The sequence below is a fragment of the Colletes latitarsis genome, chromosome 1, assembly GCF_051014445.1.
Source record: "Colletes latitarsis isolate SP2378_abdomen chromosome 1, iyColLati1, whole genome shotgun sequence".
NCBI lineage: Eukaryota > Metazoa > Arthropoda > Insecta > Hymenoptera > Colletidae > Colletes > Colletes latitarsis.
Genome location: NC_135134.1, coordinates 47,272,986 through 47,291,433, shown reverse-complemented (window position 1 = coordinate 47,291,433; position 18,448 = coordinate 47,272,986). Strand labels below are relative to the sequence as shown.

The 18,448-nt window shown below is 34.2% G+C and overlaps 2 protein-coding genes across 5 annotated transcripts; one reads left to right on the top strand and one right to left on the bottom strand.

Moving 5' to 3' along the window:
• Positions 1–629: 629 nt before the first annotated feature.
• Pi3k59f (phosphatidylinositol 3-kinase 59F) lies at positions 630–4,837 on the top strand. Of its 2 annotated transcripts, none has more exons than XM_076770944.1 (10): positions 630–928; positions 1,211–1,405; positions 1,665–2,094; positions 2,240–2,335; positions 2,420–2,971; positions 3,039–3,514; positions 3,597–3,785; positions 3,854–4,029; positions 4,094–4,168; positions 4,282–4,837. In XM_076770944.1, the coding sequence occupies exons 1-10, from the start codon at positions 858–860 to the stop codon at positions 4,680–4,682; spliced, it is 2,661 nt and encodes an 886-aa protein (XP_076627059.1). In that variant the 5' UTR covers positions 630–857; the 3' UTR covers positions 4,683–4,837. The 2 variants fall into 2 exon arrangements, with proteins under 2 accessions (XP_076627059.1, XP_076627067.1); XM_076770952.1 differs by having other exon boundaries at positions 630–941.
• Positions 4,838–5,136: 299 nt separating this feature from the next.
• LOC143344650 (uncharacterized) lies at positions 5,137–18,122 on the bottom strand. 3 transcript variants are annotated; one of them, XM_076770924.1, is made up of 4 exons: positions 16,682–18,122; positions 16,482–16,558; positions 9,491–16,354; positions 5,137–9,409 (listed from the first exon to the last, which is right to left on the bottom strand). In XM_076770924.1, the coding sequence occupies exons 1-4, from the start codon at positions 16,855–16,857 to the stop codon at positions 7,230–7,232; spliced, it is 9,297 nt and encodes a 3,098-aa protein (XP_076627039.1). In that variant the 5' UTR covers positions 16,858–18,122; the 3' UTR covers positions 5,137–7,229. The 3 variants fall into 3 exon arrangements, with proteins under 3 accessions (XP_076627039.1, XP_076627047.1, XP_076627030.1); XM_076770932.1 differs by having other exon boundaries at positions 5,137–9,376; XM_076770915.1 differs by having other exon boundaries at positions 5,137–16,354.
• Between the last annotated feature and the right edge of the window lie 326 nt (positions 18,123–18,448).

Sequence of the window (18,448 nt, the reverse complement as noted above, 5' to 3'; positions counted from 1 at the left end):
GTCTTGCGCGCGAAGGCGTTTAATAGAACATTCATTATTCATAACGTGTAATTTACGTATGCATGAATTGCTAGAATAATATGTACTCTGACGATGTCACCACAAAATAAAATGTTCTAAATAGGTTACCAATTCAAAGAGTAAATTGATACGTATTAAATTTTTATACGTGAATTGTATAAGTGATAAAGTTTTTCCATTTTTATACATGTCTTTTACTGTACTTTTTCAACATGTTGAAATGATGCATACACTTATGTATGAATAATAATGATAAATTAGTTACTTGGATTATGTACAGGCAGTTACCAAGCACTTTCATGCAAGACCGAATGGCGCGTCGCGAAGGAAAAGGATTAATGAACGCTAGTGACTTTCCCCTCACACGCAAAAATTAATTACATTAAAATGTACTCTTTAGCAAAGTAAGTACATGCAAACTACCAACAAAATTATATAATTCCCCTATAGTTGTGTCTGTTTTTTTTTAAATTGAAATTCTGTAATACTTAACATTCATACCGATACAAGAGTAAAAAAAATTATTCTTTACAGATTATATTAGATTGTTTCTATTAAAATTATCAAGTCGGTGAGTCGGTGTTTCAGTACCTGTAACATCACTCTAATGATAATCACTCCTATAAGGTGCAAAGTCTATCCTGTACCTCATCCGTGACATGTATCATGTGCCGTTTTCCCCTCAAACGGCAAGAATTAAGGGACACACATATGTACTTATAAACTGATGTGAACAGTGTAATACAACACAGTAAATGCGATAGACACTGTAGAATGACGGCAGTACAATACAGAATAGAGGAAATGTATTAAGTTTATAACTTCGTAAAATAATCATGGAAGATATTCATGATAAATTTTTCTATGTGTACAGTTCTTCTTTAGATACAAGAATACAAATTAAAATGTAAGATTTAATTGTAAGTGAGTTAAATACAATAAACGTTAGTATCAGCTGGTATCAGGTTACCATAATAAATTTTCTAATGACGTATCTTACCAATGAAAACAAGTTGATGAATGACAACCATTAAATATGAAACAATCCGATTATAATATCTAATTCGGATAAAGAACAGACAATATTTAATTGAAAAATATGTCGCTTTACAAGACCTGTCAAATAAATTAATGTATACATACTTTCCATTGTAAATTATCTTAATATAATATATTGCATTTCTTCTAGAGGGACTTTAGAAGGCAAAAGGCAACGGCCTGAATATGACAAGTTACTTATTGACCCTATGTTAAAATACTCTGGTCTGTATGGAGTCAATGGAGGACGTGGAGACTTGGTAGCTTCTTTACAAGTATGGGCTGGTGGAAGACCGCTTGCTTTACCTGTTCACACAGCTTACAAACATTTTATATCACGTTGGAAGTATGTATAATTTTAGATTATATATTAATATAACATACAAGCATTGTATGTTTGAAGAATAATATTATCTAAATATAATCATAATAATGATATCAAGTATACTTAGATATACACATATTGTATTTTTCCACTAACCCAAGTTAAGAAAAACTAAATATTAATAAATTATTAATTCTCTGACCAAAAGTAGCATTATTTGACTTTTCTCAACAAAAATGCCAAATATGAATTAAAATTGTATTTTATTTAATTCTTTCAGTTGGAATCAATGGGTGATCCTTCCTATTTCATATTCCGATTTACCACGAGATGCTCAATTGTGCATAAGCTTGTATGATTGTGCTGGACCTGGTAGGCGATTAATAGTCGGTGGTACAACAATATCTCTATTTGGAAAACATGGAGTCCTTCGTCAAGGAATGTTAGATCTTAGGGTATGGCCTGGAGTGGAAGCAGATGGTAGTGTACTTACTAGTACTCCAGGAAAGACTAGAGATCATGGAAAAGAACAGATGCAAAGATTAGCAAAGCTTGTCAAAAAGCACAGGAATGGTCAGATGAATAAAGTTGATTGGCTGGATAGATTAACATTCAGAGAAATCGAATTAATTAATGAAAGAGAGAAAAGAGCATCTGAATATTTATATTTAATGATTGAGTTTCCAGAAGTTACTATGGACGGAATACCGGTATTAAGAACTCCGCATTTAATAAGTTAATCGTTATTCTAGTTAATGAAATTTTCATAAAATTATATATGCCGTATCGCGTGCATTCTCATTTACTCTGTCTTGTATTTTTATTGTATTAATGCACACTTTTTTTTTACCGTAGTACTCCATAGTATATTATGAAAAGGATGGAGATGAAGTTGTTCAACACAGATCACAACCGGATGTTGTAACTCTTCCTGATTATGAAATTTTACAAGTATGATAAATCATATTTTTTTCATAGAATTCGCGTAGAATATATCACTTTATTTATTTCATGGATATATATTTCAATTATTAGGAAAATCTTGTAGAGGCAAAGCACCACAAATTAGCTCGAAGTTTACGCAGTGGAGATCATACGCGAGAATTAAAACCAACTTCAAGTGTACGCGATGCTTTGAATATAATATTAAGTTACCCGCCGACAACAGCACTTTCTACCGAGGAGCAAGACTTAATTTGGAAATACAGGTTTTATTTGTCAAGTCAAAAGAAAGCTTTAACAAAGTTTGTAAAATGCGTGAACTGGAAAGTTGCTGGAGAAGAGCGACAAGCGTTAGAGATGTTAGCATTATGGGCACCGCCTGACCCCGAAGATGCATTGGAATTACTTGGTCCAGCATTCACGCATCCAGCTGTCAGAAGATATGCTATAGCTCGACTTAATCAAGCACCTGATGACGACTTAATGTTATACTTATTACAGTTAGTACAAGCTTTAAAATATGAAGATTTTGAGAGTATTAAGGGAGCGCATCATATATTAATGAAGGATAAAGAATCAGAGAAAGTTGAGAAATTAGATAGGGATATACAGATCAATGATTCTTCGTCTACATCTGTAACAAACGTAAGTAATTTTGTAATTTGAAAAATTGAATTTTTGACTTACTACAAGTAATAGACATAATTTGCAGTCTAGCGAATCTGAGAATGGGCAATTCTCGACAAATCAAGATTCTCTTATGGATTTAGCATCTTTTCTGATCACTCGTGCATGTCAAAATACCACGTTAGCTAACTATTTCTATTGGTATCTTTCCATCGAATGCGAGGATCAAAATGACCCAGCCATAAGTGCAAAACAAGACACGCGTGTAAAAGAAATGTATATTACTGTGATGGCAATGTTTTCAACAATGTTGGCACAAGGAAATGCTATTTGGCAGAAAAGAAGAGCATTTCTTTTACGTCAAAAGATATTCATTGACCAATTAGTAGCACTTGTGAAAGTAGTCGCAAGAGAAAGTGGAAATCGTAAAAAAAAGACTGACAGGCTCAGAGCATTATTGGCAGATCCAGATCCGGCATTCAAAATAAATTTTTCTAACTTCGAACCAATACCTTTCCCGTTAGACCCAGAAATTTGCATTAAAGGAATTATTCCAGAAAAGTATAAATGATCTTTATTGTATACATTAAAGAATATTTATGCTTCGTACGTTTAATATTTATGAAATAATTATTGCTTTTAGGGCAAGTCTCTTTAAATCGGCTCTTATGCCATCCAAATTAACATTTATGATGACAGACAACAGTGAATACATTGCAATTTTTAAGCATGGCGATGACCTAAGACAAGATCAATTAATTTTACAAACGATAGCGCTTATGGATAAGTTATTAAGAAGGGAAAACTTAGATTTAAAACTCACGCCTTACAGGTAAATATTTATCGAACGATCTATGTAATGTACTATTTGATTTAAAATGTAAATTAATTTATTTCTAGGGTACTTGCGACAAGTACTAGACATGGCTTCTTACAATTCATTGAATCTACAACAGTTGCAGAAGTTTTGGCTAGCGAGGGTTCCATATTAAGTTTTTTTCGAAAACATCACCCATCTGAGAATGGTCCTTACGGCGTTGTACCTGAAGTTATGGACACCTATGTTCGAAGCTGCGGTAAGAATATATATCAGAGCAAACAATTGGTATTAATATAATTACATAAAACATGAATTTTCAGCTGGCTACTGCATTATTACATATGTTCTCGGCGTTGGTGATCGGCATTTAGACAATTTACTCCTGACAACATCAGGTTCGTTTCATTGCAAACTTTCAAATTAATTTAAACTGTAAAATAAATATAACACTATCGAGAAGAAAAAAGATAAAAAGAGTTAATTAAAATCAATAATATTTATATTACAGGTAAACTCTTCCACATAGACTTCGGTTATATTCTAGGCAGAGATCCAAAGCCACTGCCGCCCCCAATGAAGTTGAGTAAAGAAATGGTTGAAGCTATGGGAGGTGTAGGATCGGAACATTATCATGAATTTCGAAAACAGTGTTACACCGCATTTCTGCATTTACGCAGGCATGCAAATTTGATGCTAAATCTATTTTCATTAATGGTGGATGCTAGTGTACCAGATATAGCACTAGAGCCGGATAAAGCTGTAAAAAAAGTTCAAGATAAACTGCGATTGGATTTGAGCGACGAAGAAGCAGTACATTATGTTCACAATCTTTTGGATTTATCGGTAACAGCTGTAATGGCAGCATTAGTAGAACAATTACACAAGTTTGCACAGTATTGGCGGAAATAAAACAGAATCAATCGAAATAATAATCACGAAGACTGTGTTCCTTTTTAAATATTACAAATTATTATTATATTGTATATATAAATGACCATACGTCTATAAATGTAACATAATTTATTGTATTTTGAGATTATTTTAGGTAATAAACCTTTGATAATAACAAATGATTGTACTTCTTCTTACGTGTTTGTAAACTGCGTACAAAGTTTCTTTTAGTAATTAATGGTCATACGATCTAATTAATCAAGAAAATCTAAGATATATAACATATGTAAACGATAGTTTTTAACAATCTTCTTAAAAATACAGTTTACAGGGAAGATATTCTAAATACAAATTTTTCGTAGATATTTATTTGCAAATTTCTTAGTTATGAAAACAGACTAAAAGAAGATTAAATGTTATTATTTTACAGATTTATTGTAATGGGAAATTTTTAAATAATAAAACCAAAAACATTCATTGTACATACATATAATTTGTTACGTAAATATTCATATATTTATATTATCTCTTAGTTACAATCGTGTATGTGGTGCACACTGTAGAAATAAAAAGATAATTGTGTTAGTGATGAAAATATCAAATTGTTATTGATATAAGAACGCAGCAATGCTAATTTATGCAGTATCACTTTATGTCACTTAGATTTGAATTACTTCAATGAAGCATCACACATATCCCAACTTACGATTGTATCAGAAAGGTTTAATAGAAAATGTAACTATATTTTCCCCATCTCACAGTATTATATACTATTTATAGGTACAGACATTTTTGTAGTGTAACTCTTTCTAGTGAAAGATATATATGCATGTATATTAATGTAGGTACATATATGAACATATATACATGCATAAATATATGTATCAATTGAATTGAAAGAGCAATTAAAAAATATTAATAATTCAGTCCATCTTAGAATATTGATCTGGTTGAAACAAAACATTTTACCAACTTTGTATTTTCCTTTTAGTGCGACATTAATAACTTTTTCTCGCCCCCCCCCCTGCCCCACAATAACATAATACATAATATGTACACACGTGGACGTGATTGAAAACGCCACGAGAAATAAAAACAGATTTATTTTTAATAACATGAGTTTATAAAGAATATAATATAATCATTTCTATTAGGATATGTTGGCAAATCTGTCTTGTTTGAGATTTATAAGATATATTTAAGAACCATTAAAATGTAATTTCATTCATTCATTGTATAAATTTATTCACTCACGTAGTATTTAATATTTAGGTTAATTTAATTTAACAAAAATTAAGTTATTTTGTTTACAATTTTTAGAATATTTTATTTAAAAATCACGCTCCGTAAGAGTATGAACTTATCTCAAACACGATAGATTCCCTAATAAATCGTTTTTATCCTTTACACTTCAACACACAGATTACACATCATTATATTTGAAATAATAGGCTTCTTTATTTCTCATAATGTAAACTACTACCTACAAAGTAAACGCTGTATGTCTAATAACACGATCCTTGATCCGCTCAATCACTTGCACCTGTGATTAATTGCAACATTAAAAAATTTCTATCAGCAGGCAGCTTATTGAGCGAAAGAGAAGGATAGTGAAAAAACTTATCTGAAAAATTAAGTCTTCAAATGATAGCCCAAAAAAGTCTTTACTTGTATTTTACAAATATTTTGAGGCGTACATTACTGGTACTTTATTGAAGATACATTGTGCATTTATTTTTATACAATCACTCGAGCTGATGTTCTTCGGGTGTCAGACGAAAAATCGCTCGTTACGACTCGACACTACGGAGTAGTAGTAAAGTCTTATAACTCTGATCATTTTTAATAAGAACTACGACAAAGTATAAATATTTTACAGTCGTTTTATATTTACTCGTTTGGCATGACTGCAAAACGAATTATTAAAATCACGAACGTATTTTCGATGCGTTAATTACATAATGAAAACAAGTAATCGATAGATCTTACCACTACTCCAATGATCCATAACGAAATTTTACAATATACACATTGCATGTGCAAAGTAATTAAAAATGCATAATAGTAATGAATTTGTTACATGCCGAAATGTTAACGTGTTCAGCTTGGAGAACGAAAAAAAAAAAACTGTGAATGTATTATATTGAAATGGTGATACTACTTCAATACATTAAACAATAATTAGATCATAGTGTCTTTGTAATAAAACCATATTTCTTCTTTGTAATTACATTGCTTACGTACCGATTTCTATTTACGGATTATATCCGCTGTCGATATATATACATATACACGCATTGCGTTACATGCGTGTATGTGTGTGGGTGTGTGTATATATGTGTATATACACACATTTATATATATATATATTTATTTATTTATTCATAGAGATATAAATTATAGTAAGAATCTAATTTTAATCTTATATCTAGTCACTTATCATCTTAATATTATATTTACACTTGAAAATAGATTCGAGTTTATCAATCAATGGCTGTAATGTCTGATAGTCTATGAAAACAAGGACTCTCCTTATAGCACAATGCTATTTCCTATCATAATGTATTACCTTTCTGTAGGCCTGGTGGCTGGTACAGAACTTTCTACAAGATCGTGCCTTTCTATTGGTGAATTCTCCAATGTATAATCAACCGGGTATCTTTCTGTATATGTTGGAGTAGCTTCTCCCTGTTGCCTTAATTTTAATTCATCCGATTGTTCCTGATAAAAACTTTGCGAAGCCTCGATATTCTGTGAGGATTGCTCTGTTTTTTCTATATCATCTGTAGAATAGTAACTTTGACTTGCTTCGCTTTCTGGTCTGTGATCGTAATAACTAGGCGAAACATTATGGCTGGAGTAACTCGGCGTAGCTTCTTCTGGAGTAAAATAACTCTGGCTTGCTTCTTGTGGGTTACCCTCGTAATAACTCGGGGTGACCTCCTCTTGGGGATCATCACCCAGCCTAGAATTTGTTTCCTGACCTACTGATTCATAATAACTTGCTGTTACTTCTTGGTGATGGGCATAATAACTAGAAGGTTCATTTCTATGATCTGTGCTTTCAGTAACAAAATTCTGGGAGGGAGTATCTTCTAGGCCAGGCATCGAGATTGGCACTTCATAAGAAGTAGATACATTCTGTTCCTCGAAACTAGAAGTTGGTACAGAATCCACGTGAGTTGATGAGATGTCTGGATTTAAATTATACGAAGATGTAGGTATATCAGGTATTCCATTGTCATGGATACTTATGTGCTCTGCACTAGATGACGCAATATTTAATTCTGCGCAAGGTGGAATCTCACAAGATGACGTACTTATTGCACTTTCTTGATCTGGATCTCTTTCTTGATTCTCTGGGGTTTCTGGAACATAAGACGAACTGGCTGTTTCGTCTTCGTTAAGTCCAGAATTATTTGTAGAAACTGAGGATGTACCAATACCGTCAGCACCAATGTCATTAGACTGAGACGGCATGTTCCCTTCTTGACTAATTTCAGTGTCTGTCTCTAGATTTTCTGAAATATTTTCTGCTTTACCAACTTCGTAGCTTTGCGTGGGAAAAGTTTGATCGTCTATTGCTTCGTCCACGGTTGATCTCTCCTCTTGACTTTGCAAAAGTTCGTTAAAGGACTGCGTAGGCGCGTTCGTGCTTGCTTCTGCAGAAGTTTCGTACGATTGAGAAGCTTCGTTAATTTTTGAATGTTCAAATGATTGACTTGGTGGCTCTGTAACAATTGCCTCTTCGTCTGTTTCCATGGTTTCGTACGTTATTGATTGCGAAGGCTCTCTCGAATTTTCTGATTTTGTAGCAGATTGACTAGGTAAATCTGTAGAATCAGTAGTCACTGCTATACCAAATTGTTCGTACGACTGTGACGGCGTTTCATGATTAGTCTCTGAATTCGTTTCTTCAAAATGTAATTCTAAATTTCTTTGAACCGAATCTGATTCTCCCTGAGACGACGGTTCGTCTCTTTGGCAGTCTTCTTTTATTGTACTCGCAGCGTGAATATTAGACTCGATAACTTCATCTACATCCATACTCTGCTCATCTAAACGGTTCAACGATTCCGAAGGTAAAATTTGCGCTGTCTCTTGAGCAATTTCTACTTCGTTCGATGTTGCAGCTTGTTCTTCGGATTCAGGAGAGGGAACTTTATTATTAGATTGTTCATTCAAATTCAATTCTTTAAATTTTTCTACATGTTTTGATTGTTGCGAACTATCCATATTTATTTCATTCGAATCTGATACCTCGAAGCTCGTATGTTCTACAGGTGACATTTTTCCACTGGATTCGGATGTAACTAAAGCAGTTTCATCTATTATCGATACATTGTTCGTCGTCGATTCGTCTGGTTGTTCCGCAATTTGTACATGTTCTATACTATCGTTATTACTAACTTCTTCACTTTGACTACCCACTACAACATTGGAACTATCTTCTTCAACAATTGTTTCTTGCAAGACCATCACTTCCGATTTAGTGGGTATTTCTTGAGAAGAGATCTCTTCCTGCAAAGATATTACTGTGTCTTGTTCTTCGCTTAAAATAGAAGATTCATTCGTTGATACAATAGATTCTTGAGAAGATACAGGAACATCGTGAGTTACTATCATGTCTGATGTTACAGTAATATCTTGCGATTGTATACTTTCTGTAGAAACAGGCGGTTTCGAAACAAGCATCTCGGAAACAGGTACATCTACAAAAGTTTGTTCTGTTGTTATCGATGATTCTATGGTAGAAGCAAATTGCACATTTTCAGTATAAGTATCATCTATTATAGGCATTGAAGGAGTAGTTTGAACTTGCGAACCTTGTAAAACCATATTGTTCGGTATTGAAACTGAATATGAAACACTAGGCATTGAAATAGCATCATTTTGTACATTCTGGGTATCTACAGCGATGTTACTTTCCAAATTCGGTAACACTAGGTACTGAGTACTTGCAGGAATTTCTGTTGGAGTGATTTCCGCTGTACTCGGACTTTCCATGATTTCTCCAATATCTGGCATAGAGTTGCCAGGAATCTGAATCTGTGCTTCTCCGGTTGAAATGTAAGAAATGTTAGGATTTGTGATCGTTATTGGTAATTCGAGAGAAGACGGAATAGTTGCTACAGTAGAAGTCGGAGTTGATTCTGACTGTATCGGTAAATTACTAGGCACCTCTAGTGGAGTCATTATAGGTTGGTTTAGAGTCAATGATGTTTCAAGTACAGAGGCAGATGATATTGGCTCGGTGGGAGGGATGATAGTCGATTGTAAAATAGTCTGATTAATCAAACTCGTTTGAGTTAAACCAGTAGTCATTACACTTCCTGCTGGATTATCTGATAAACTAATTTCTTGTTGGAAATCTGTATTAGCCAGAGCAGCTGCTAGAATATCTTGATTTGACGTTTGTATTACTTCTGAAGTAGGGAAACTTTCTGATATAATTGTCTGAGTGGGCTCTGTAACACTAGATTGTATATTTGGCAATACACCACTGTCAAATTGTAGAACAATGTTGTCTAATGTGCCTGCTTCTCCTAATGAACTAGGATCTATGTACAAAGTTCTTGTGCCATCTGGATTTTGCGTAGTGCCTTCTAATGACATAAGAGTATTATTATCGAGTGGCTGTATCTGTCCCTGCTCATCGATAGTTACTAAAACATAAGTTTGCGTTCCGTCGCTGCTTTCTGTCGGTAAAGCCATTATTTGCGGTTGTGTTGCTATTTTTGGTTCTTCTATTTTTTCTATCTCACTACCTTTCTCAATGTTAAACTTTTCTACTTTAAGTTGTTCTTTCTGCGCAGTTTCAGCAACTACGCTTTCTACTTTTAATTTTCTATCAGGCTCAATAGGTTCGAGTGGAGAAAGTGATAAATGTGTAGAAAGATTTGCATTTACATTGGTCGTAGTTGCCGAATTCATGGCGATATTTAATAAATTTTTCTGTTGTTGGGTATTCTTATTTATTATGTGACCCTTTGTAGTAGTTTTTATGTTTGTAGCACTACCGATTGCTTGCTTTTGCTCAGTCATTGTCTTAGACATACTTGGCACACTTGTTAGTGTTGTTTGTTTCGTGTGAATACTTTGTACAGTCGTGACTGCAGGTTCTTGTACTTTTTGAACAAATATTTTTTGTTGCGTTTTTGCTTGCCGTGCACCACGAGGCACAATTACTTTCTGTATAGACGACAAAGATACAGCTTTTCCTTTGTGTTGAATCTGTGGATTAATACCTATTGCCTGTTGCGTACTGCCTTGAGATGAGATATTTTGCTGTACAACTGTTTGTTTCATTACTCTCTTTCCTTGCTGTCCAGTCTTTTGTGCAGGCGCAGTATTCGGTAATACTACTGTATTACTTGCAGCCTTTAGTTGTCCAGATCTTCCTTGCGAAGACATTGAAACTTTTTGCGATTTTTGTAACATAGGTAATTGCACCTTTTGTTGTACAGATTGATAATGTACCTTGCTGCCTTTCGATGGACTTTTTGCCGCAATAGCTTTTACTTGTTGCCCGGTTATTGGCGTCAAAACAGTAGCTTTAGTACTTACGATGCCTTGAGGACTTAAAATTGTTTTTGTACTAATAGCTTGAGATATAGGAGTTAAAATAGCTTTCGAGGTACCTAAGTTCTGTGGAGACAAAATGGTTGTACCTTTTGTAACTAAAGTTTTTGACCCAATAATAGTTTTTCCGCTCAAAGTAGAAGCGCTTATTGGGGTATAAATTCCACCTTTTGTAAGTATTCCTTGAGATAAGGTTCCCAACAGAGCCGTCTTGGCAATCGTTCCCGAAATTGGAGTCAGTACCCCCTTTGACGCTATTATACTTTGTGTATTAATAATCTTATGGCCAGTAGGAAGCTTAGATGTTGTTGGTGAAACACCATCCCCTTTTGGAGCAATTATTGTTTTTGAATTTATAATACCCTGTGGGCTGATAGGGCAGAGTACTTGACCTTTACTTGTCATAATTCTTTGAACTTTACCACCTAACGATTTGGAAATATTTAAAGGTAACATTTTGGTTTGACCAGATTGCGCTGACGTTAATATAACAACTTTGCCCCCTTGTTGAACTATTTGTGTATTTCCAGTACTTTTACCAGACGGTATAGCAATCTTTTGTTGCGTGCTAGTTTTCCCCTGAACACTATAACGTAATTGCTGTCCTCCAGATGTTTGAACAACGACATATTTACTTGGTGTTCCCTTCTGTGTCAATAGAGGAGGAACTTTGCTTGTTGCTGGCGCACTTTGAAATTTTAAACCTTTTACACCACCGGTAAGTGGCGGCACTAACGTTTTTATACTCGTAATTGTTGGTTTTGCTTTACTTTTATTTTTCAAAATTGCAGGAGTACCGCTTTTTTTCTTCGTAGGCGATAGCTCAGTTGTACTTTCGTTCAATTTAAAATGAGCCTGAGTAGGTGTCACTATTTGCGTGGTAGGTGTAAAAGACAAAGTTGCTGGTATTGTACTAGATGCAGGTATAATAGAGGATATAACAACAGGCATTTGTTCGATGCTTTCGGGAGTTAAAACATCTTCGCTCAAGACAAACGGCATTGAGTTTATATCAAGTTCCATGTCTGCCAGGCTCTGAGAACTTTGTTGAATATATTTCTCAGTTGTAGTTGTTGCAGTAGCAGTTTTCGATGTTTTTACATTTAACTGTTCGTTTTGTGCTTCCATCATTGCGACTGTTTCTGCTTCCTCAGCCTTCAATACTTGTAATTTTTTAGTCAAAGATAGATGAGGTGATGTAACCTTTTGACCAGTTTTCATTTTGGCGTTTGGCGAAAGAGATTCAATTTTCATTATCTTTGTCTTTGGACTACCTTTCTGATCGCCTTTTTTTATATTATCTGTTTCTAGTTTATGCTTCACTCCTTTCTGTGGCAATTTATCCAGTAACTTTGATTTCAAAATCTGCATAGGTTCGGTTAACGTAACATTTTCAATTATTCGTGGCATTTCACGTTTTTTCACTGGTACTGTAACATCAGATGATGGCGACGGTGTAGACATAGACATTCTTGAAGATTCGTCTAACTTTTGTATGTCTAAGCTAATAGATTTAGAGCTGTCCTCAGCGGTAGGGTATTGCGTTAGTGACTTGGACATAATGCCAAATTCAGTCGATGACGATGCGAGCTGATCAACGTTTTGTAATATATTATCATCCACTTTTGTATCAATTTCAAGATTCTGATCAACTATGACTTCTATACCTTCAAAATTGCTCACGACTGTTACTTGAGAATTATTTTCCTGAGCTTGACTGTTATGAATAGTTTCTAACTTTTTACTTAAATCGTCGTCAGGTTTTACATCTTGAGTTGTCACAGGTAAAATATTTATATCTTTTTCGTTTTCAAGTTTCTTTTTTACTGGTTTCTTAATTTTCTTTCCTTTCCCAGTAATTTCTGGATCATCTACAATACCTTTTTTCTTATCCATGTGTAGAGTTTTCAAAAAAGCTTCTTGAAACGTATTTGTCGTCTTTTCTTCTGGAAACGATTCTTTATCTTTCTTTACTTTAGCACCCGTTTCCGGCGTAAATTTTCCTTTGTACCGTGTTTCCATAGATGATTTTTTTTGAATTTGTTGCTCATTAACTACGCTTGGCGCTTCTTTGGATATTTGTTCTGAATTTTCCAATTTAAGTTCTTGTTCTTGGTTATCGGATGTTTCCACTTCTACATTATGAATTTCCTGATTTATTGCTACAGTTTCTTTCATAACTTCTTCTTCATTCTCTTCTTTTGGTGTATCATTCACAATTTCTTCATTTACTACATTCTGTTCAAGTATTTCTGAAGGAAGATCTTCTTGTTTCAAAGAACTAACTGTTTCCGAGTCTGTGTTAGTTTTAATTATTTCGATATTTGAATCTTTCACTTTTTCTTGCCCACTATCTAATTCAGACTCTACGGTACTTTTATTGGTAGAAACATCAGTGTCAAAAAAATCAATTTGCGATAGCTCGAATTTTTTTATTTGAGATTTTTTAGGCGGTAGCATATCGACAGGTTTTAGGGTATCTGATTGTTGAGGAGATACTTCCTTCTCTGGTGAAAGTTCCAACTGAAGTGTATTTGATGATTCCATTCTTACATCTTCTTCTAGTTCTTCTTGATGAATACTGCTCAAAGGTAATGTATGATCAGTTTCCATATCATCATCTTTTGTTTCGTCAAATTCAGGTGTTATAATTTCACTTTGATTAATATTTTCTGTTATTGACGTTTCCGTATCCCTAGTAAGTATACACGTTTCAGATTCTTTCGGAGAATTGCTCTTTTCTGGAGATACTTGCAATTTTTCAGAACTCTCAATGGTAGATTGATTGTCACTTAGTTCTTTATCTACCTCTATTACCATTTGATTTTTGCATGAATTATTTTCAGTTAAATCATCCTTTAATTTTATACTAGAAACATTAACATTATTCTCTGGTGCATCCAATACATTACAAGAAATTTCCAACTCTTTTTGTTGTTCAAGCTTACTATCTTCATTTATTTTTTTCTCAATTACTGATAACTTTTTATTCCTCCTTGATTTATTTTTTATTTTTTCAGAGCTCGTTTCTTCATTTTCAGATTGACTTTCGTCAGTTTTATGTATTTTTTGATCCACATCTTGTAGGTATATACTAGTTCCTAAATATTTTTTATTCGGTTTACGTTTTCTGCCGCTGCTCGAACGTTCACTGTCAGATTCAGAAGTCCTTCTGTCTGCCTCAAATGTTTCAAACATTTTTTTAGTGTACTTATTATCCTTTATTCTTGGACTTTCGTTTCCGCTAGTATTTCCGCTAGTACTAGTACGAACTGATTCTGATTTTCTTGGCCTACCTCTGCGCTTTCGAACTTGCGGAGTAATCTTTAATTCATCATTATTTAATAAAATATTCGGGGAGTCAGAATTAGGAGCTTGATCTTGATCTAGCATATCTATATCTGAATTTTCACTCTGTTCAGGAAGTGTGTCAGCAGACTCGGAAACCGTTTCATCCTCTGTTTCTGTTGTACACTGTTCAGATAAAATATCTTCAGTTTCTTTTGAAGGCTTCTGTTTTATAGGTTCTGTACTATCATCAGTAACTGTATCTTTAGGTTCTACTTGTTTATTATCAACAGATACACTTTGCGTATCCAATTTTTTATTTACTGTTAATTCTTTATCAATATTTGCTGCTTGAGTATCTTGTATATCAGAAGTTTTTGGAACATTTACAGCGTTTTTATGTTCATCCTCCTCAACCTTCTTAACCTCAAATATTTCTACAATTTCGGATTTTGCATCACCAGCACCAGAATCAGATTTTTGTACATCCGATGATATTTTTGCAAATTCATTTTTTTCTTTTGTTTGTTCAACCTCATTGCTCGTTTGTTTGTCTTCATCGCTCAAAGATACTTGTGTGTCTATCTTTACAAACTCTTCTGGTTTAACATGAATATCGTCAGTTTTATTACTTTCCGCTTCTTTTTCTTGTTCCGTTTTCAAAGCTTGACTCATTTCAAATTCTTTTATAATTTCTTTCTTCTGATGAAACGCGCGTGCTTTTTTCCTTACAGGGGGTATAGATGGCTCCTCTTCGTGAAAATCAAAACAAGATAATAATGACTTTTTATCATCACTGTTTGATGCTTTGATTTTACTTTCATTATCAGCACTGAAAATTGCCTTCTCTTTTTGCGATTTGTTAGTAGATTCGTTAATATCAACATCATCTGTTTTCACGTCTTTCTCTTCTGGTGATTTTTTATCAGGAAGATTTGATTGCAAACTTTTTGGTGTATTAATACTATCACTTATAGAGTCCTCCATTAAATCAATTGATGTTAATTTTTCAGTTTCTTTAAGTAATTTTTCGGTTTCTGCAATAATTTCAGTGGTATCTGATATTGTATTGTCCTTTTGATTAGATTCTTCTGATTTTTCAAGATCAAATTGACTTTTTGTCGATAAACTATTATCACTCTGAATTAGACTAATTTCCTCGTCTGATTCATCCTCCCAGTCCGCCAATATAGTATCACGAATTTTAGGATCTGTTTTCTTCTTTTTAGCAACTTTCTCATTTTGTTTAGATTGTTTTCTTTTGTTAGATTCGCTGTGAGCTTTACTTCTGTTTAACTGAACTTTTTCTTTTTTGACGTATTTTCTTTTAGGGGTATCTACATCCGGGTGTCTGCCTCTATATTGAGAATAAGTTTTTACTTTTGATTTTGACACTGGCGAACCGCCAGACGTATGACTTTTTATATGACAAATGATAACGTTAACGCGGGAAGAAGTGAAATTGCACAAATGACAGGGATATTGTGGAGAACCAGAACTATTTGGCGTAGACGGTAAACTACTAGGCTGATGACGAATTCGAACTTCATGATCGCTTTCTTTTAAAAACCGTGGGTGTGTAATTTTTCGTACGACCTCGATACTGTCGCTTCTTCTAGGAAGTTCCTCGCGATTTCGTTTCTTTTTAGTAATTTTTTTATCTCCGAACAGAGCCGAAATGTTCGGTTTTTCTTCCGGACAAAATTTATCATGACTTAATATATCTGGATCACCTCCAGTTAACTTTTCAGCCATTTCAACATCTCCAGGAAATTTATCCATGTACCTAGAGCCATCCCTACTTTTGTTTCTGTATTTATCTGCAAGCAGTGACATCATAAAATATACGATTATATTTAATACATATTTTTAAATGAAACATATTTTTTTTAAATCTAAAATCATAAAAAATGTGTATCTTAAATCATTTGCATGTAAAAAGTATACCTAGTCCTTTCCTGATGAAATCATCTTTTTGAGTGCAATTGTACTTATAAATCTGATGATAATTCTTGACAAATTCGCTGAAAACAATGAAAATTGTTATACAAATGGTATTATAAATGATAAATGCTAATGATATCAAACATATTTATAGGATAAATATGTCAATGTGTACATAACAATAGAAATATTAAATTGCTTACTATGTATCCTCTTGAAAGAATTTTACAGCTGCTATCAAAGGTTTCTTTTTAAATTCTTCTTGAATATCTTCAGGTAAGTTATGAAATCCAGTAACTTGTCCTGGCCACCAACAAGCTCCAAGCTTTACCCATACAACATCCCCATCCAAGTAACTGATCTCTGTTTGTTCACACATCTTAAAAAGATATTTGGTTCTATCTTTTCACAATATTAGCATTGAAAATCAAAGCAGATCTTTCGTTTCACATTTGTCTTTTAACAAGCACCTTTAATGTTAGTTGCTTCTATTTATAATATTACGAAACAAATATTCTATACATCAAAATATAGTCTTAACATACGCTGCGATGCTATGTGTTTTTATTTCATTGAAAAATTAATATGATTATTATATGAAACTGTATTAAAGAAACGATCTTTCTAAATTTCTGCGCACATTGTAATTATTATTCTTGCATTTTATAGTTCATTGAACTTAAAATACATGTACCGATATTAAAACACTCTTTTAGTAGCTGCATGCATATTTTCATTAACCGGTGTAAGCACGAATACTTAATGTAATTTCTGTCGAACCCTTCGAAGATATTCACCAAGCTGTAATTAATGTACGTTTTCCCAGATTTATGAATTGCACCGTAAACATTCTTCACAAAATATTTTTTCTAATCACATTATGCACAACATGTGTCTTTAAAACCGTATGAGAAAAATAGTGCGTTAGTAAATAGTCGTTGTTTTTATGTTGTTATCTTAAGACAGAATAGCAACTATCCGTGCTACAACATTGAGCACAAATATATATATATATATATATGTATATATATATTTTTTTTAAAACAGCCAGTTAATTTGCGCGAACACTGTCCGACTTTTCAAAATACAAGAAATTGTTCGCCCATATGCACGGGTATACGTAAAAATGGAATCGGTGGTATATTCGCGGGAAACCAGGAGCGAGCGTCGGTCCCCTCGTCGCGCACCGCTTCGTTGTTCCTGGACTCGATGCCGACGTTGTCCACAAGAGCCACGTCGGGCATCTTAGCCCGCGAATTCCGTGATTGGATGCTCCGCACACAGATGCACAGTTGTGAACTTTGCGGTACTCCCGGCTGTTTGTTAGAACGACGCCGCAATAGAGTCGGTGCACCTCCAGAATTGGCGAGCGTCCCAGGAAAAGAACAAGTTTCTCTTTTCACCTCGCCTTTTATCACCCATTCACTATACACTAGGAGGCTTTGCGACACCTCGATCGCCGACCACGCGACGTTGCTGCGCGCACATACAACCGCGAAAAGTGCAAGCCAACCCCGAACGCAATCGACACATTCAACACTCTACGTCGCTTGTACGACGTACGTGCATGTTCAGTTTCCCGACGTGCAACGGGGCTCCGTACGGTGGATGGATGGATGTGTAGATGGATACTTCCTTCTCTCTCGTTGATCGAGATTCTCGATCCGGCAGGGCTGCCAACTATCGCGCGTTAATAACCTTTCGCGATGCTTATGTTATTTCGATAATTTTACAAATTTTATAATTAACCATCGGCACCTTTGTTGGACCGCCGTAGAAACGATAGAACCAATCGAACCTCGTTCCTTACGAGCAATATTCCGTCAACGATCGACAAAAAATATAAAAACAATTATAAAATAAAAGGTTATAAGGATCAAAATATTACGCCTACAACTTACCATACGTTTCGCGGTTTGTCTTTTTAAAACGGTTATTAGGAACCCTGTGCATGTATAATTTTTGATAGT

Coding starts and splice junctions, on each gene's coding strand:
- LOC143344650 (XM_076770915.1), bottom strand. CDS start 16,857: ATGTGTGAACAAACAGAGATCAGTTACTTGGATGGGGATGTTGTATGG. Junction 16,559..16,681: donor TTCTTTCAAGAGGATACATA/GTAAGCAATTTA, acceptor CATTGTTTTCAG/CGAATTTGTCAAGAATTATC. Junction 16,355..16,481: donor TTTCATCAGGAAAGGACTAG/GTATACTTTTTA, acceptor CACTGCTTGCAG/ATAAATACAGAAACAAAAGT.
- Pi3k59f (XM_076770944.1), top strand. CDS start 858: ATGGAAGATATTCATGATAAATTTTTCTATGTGTACAGTTCTTCTTTA. Junction 2,095..2,239: donor TTACTATGGACGGAATACCG/GTATTAAGAACT, acceptor TTTTTACCGTAG/TACTCCATAGTATATTATGA. Junction 4,030..4,093: donor CACCTATGTTCGAAGCTGCG/GTAAGAATATAT, acceptor ATGAATTTTCAG/CTGGCTACTGCATTATTACA.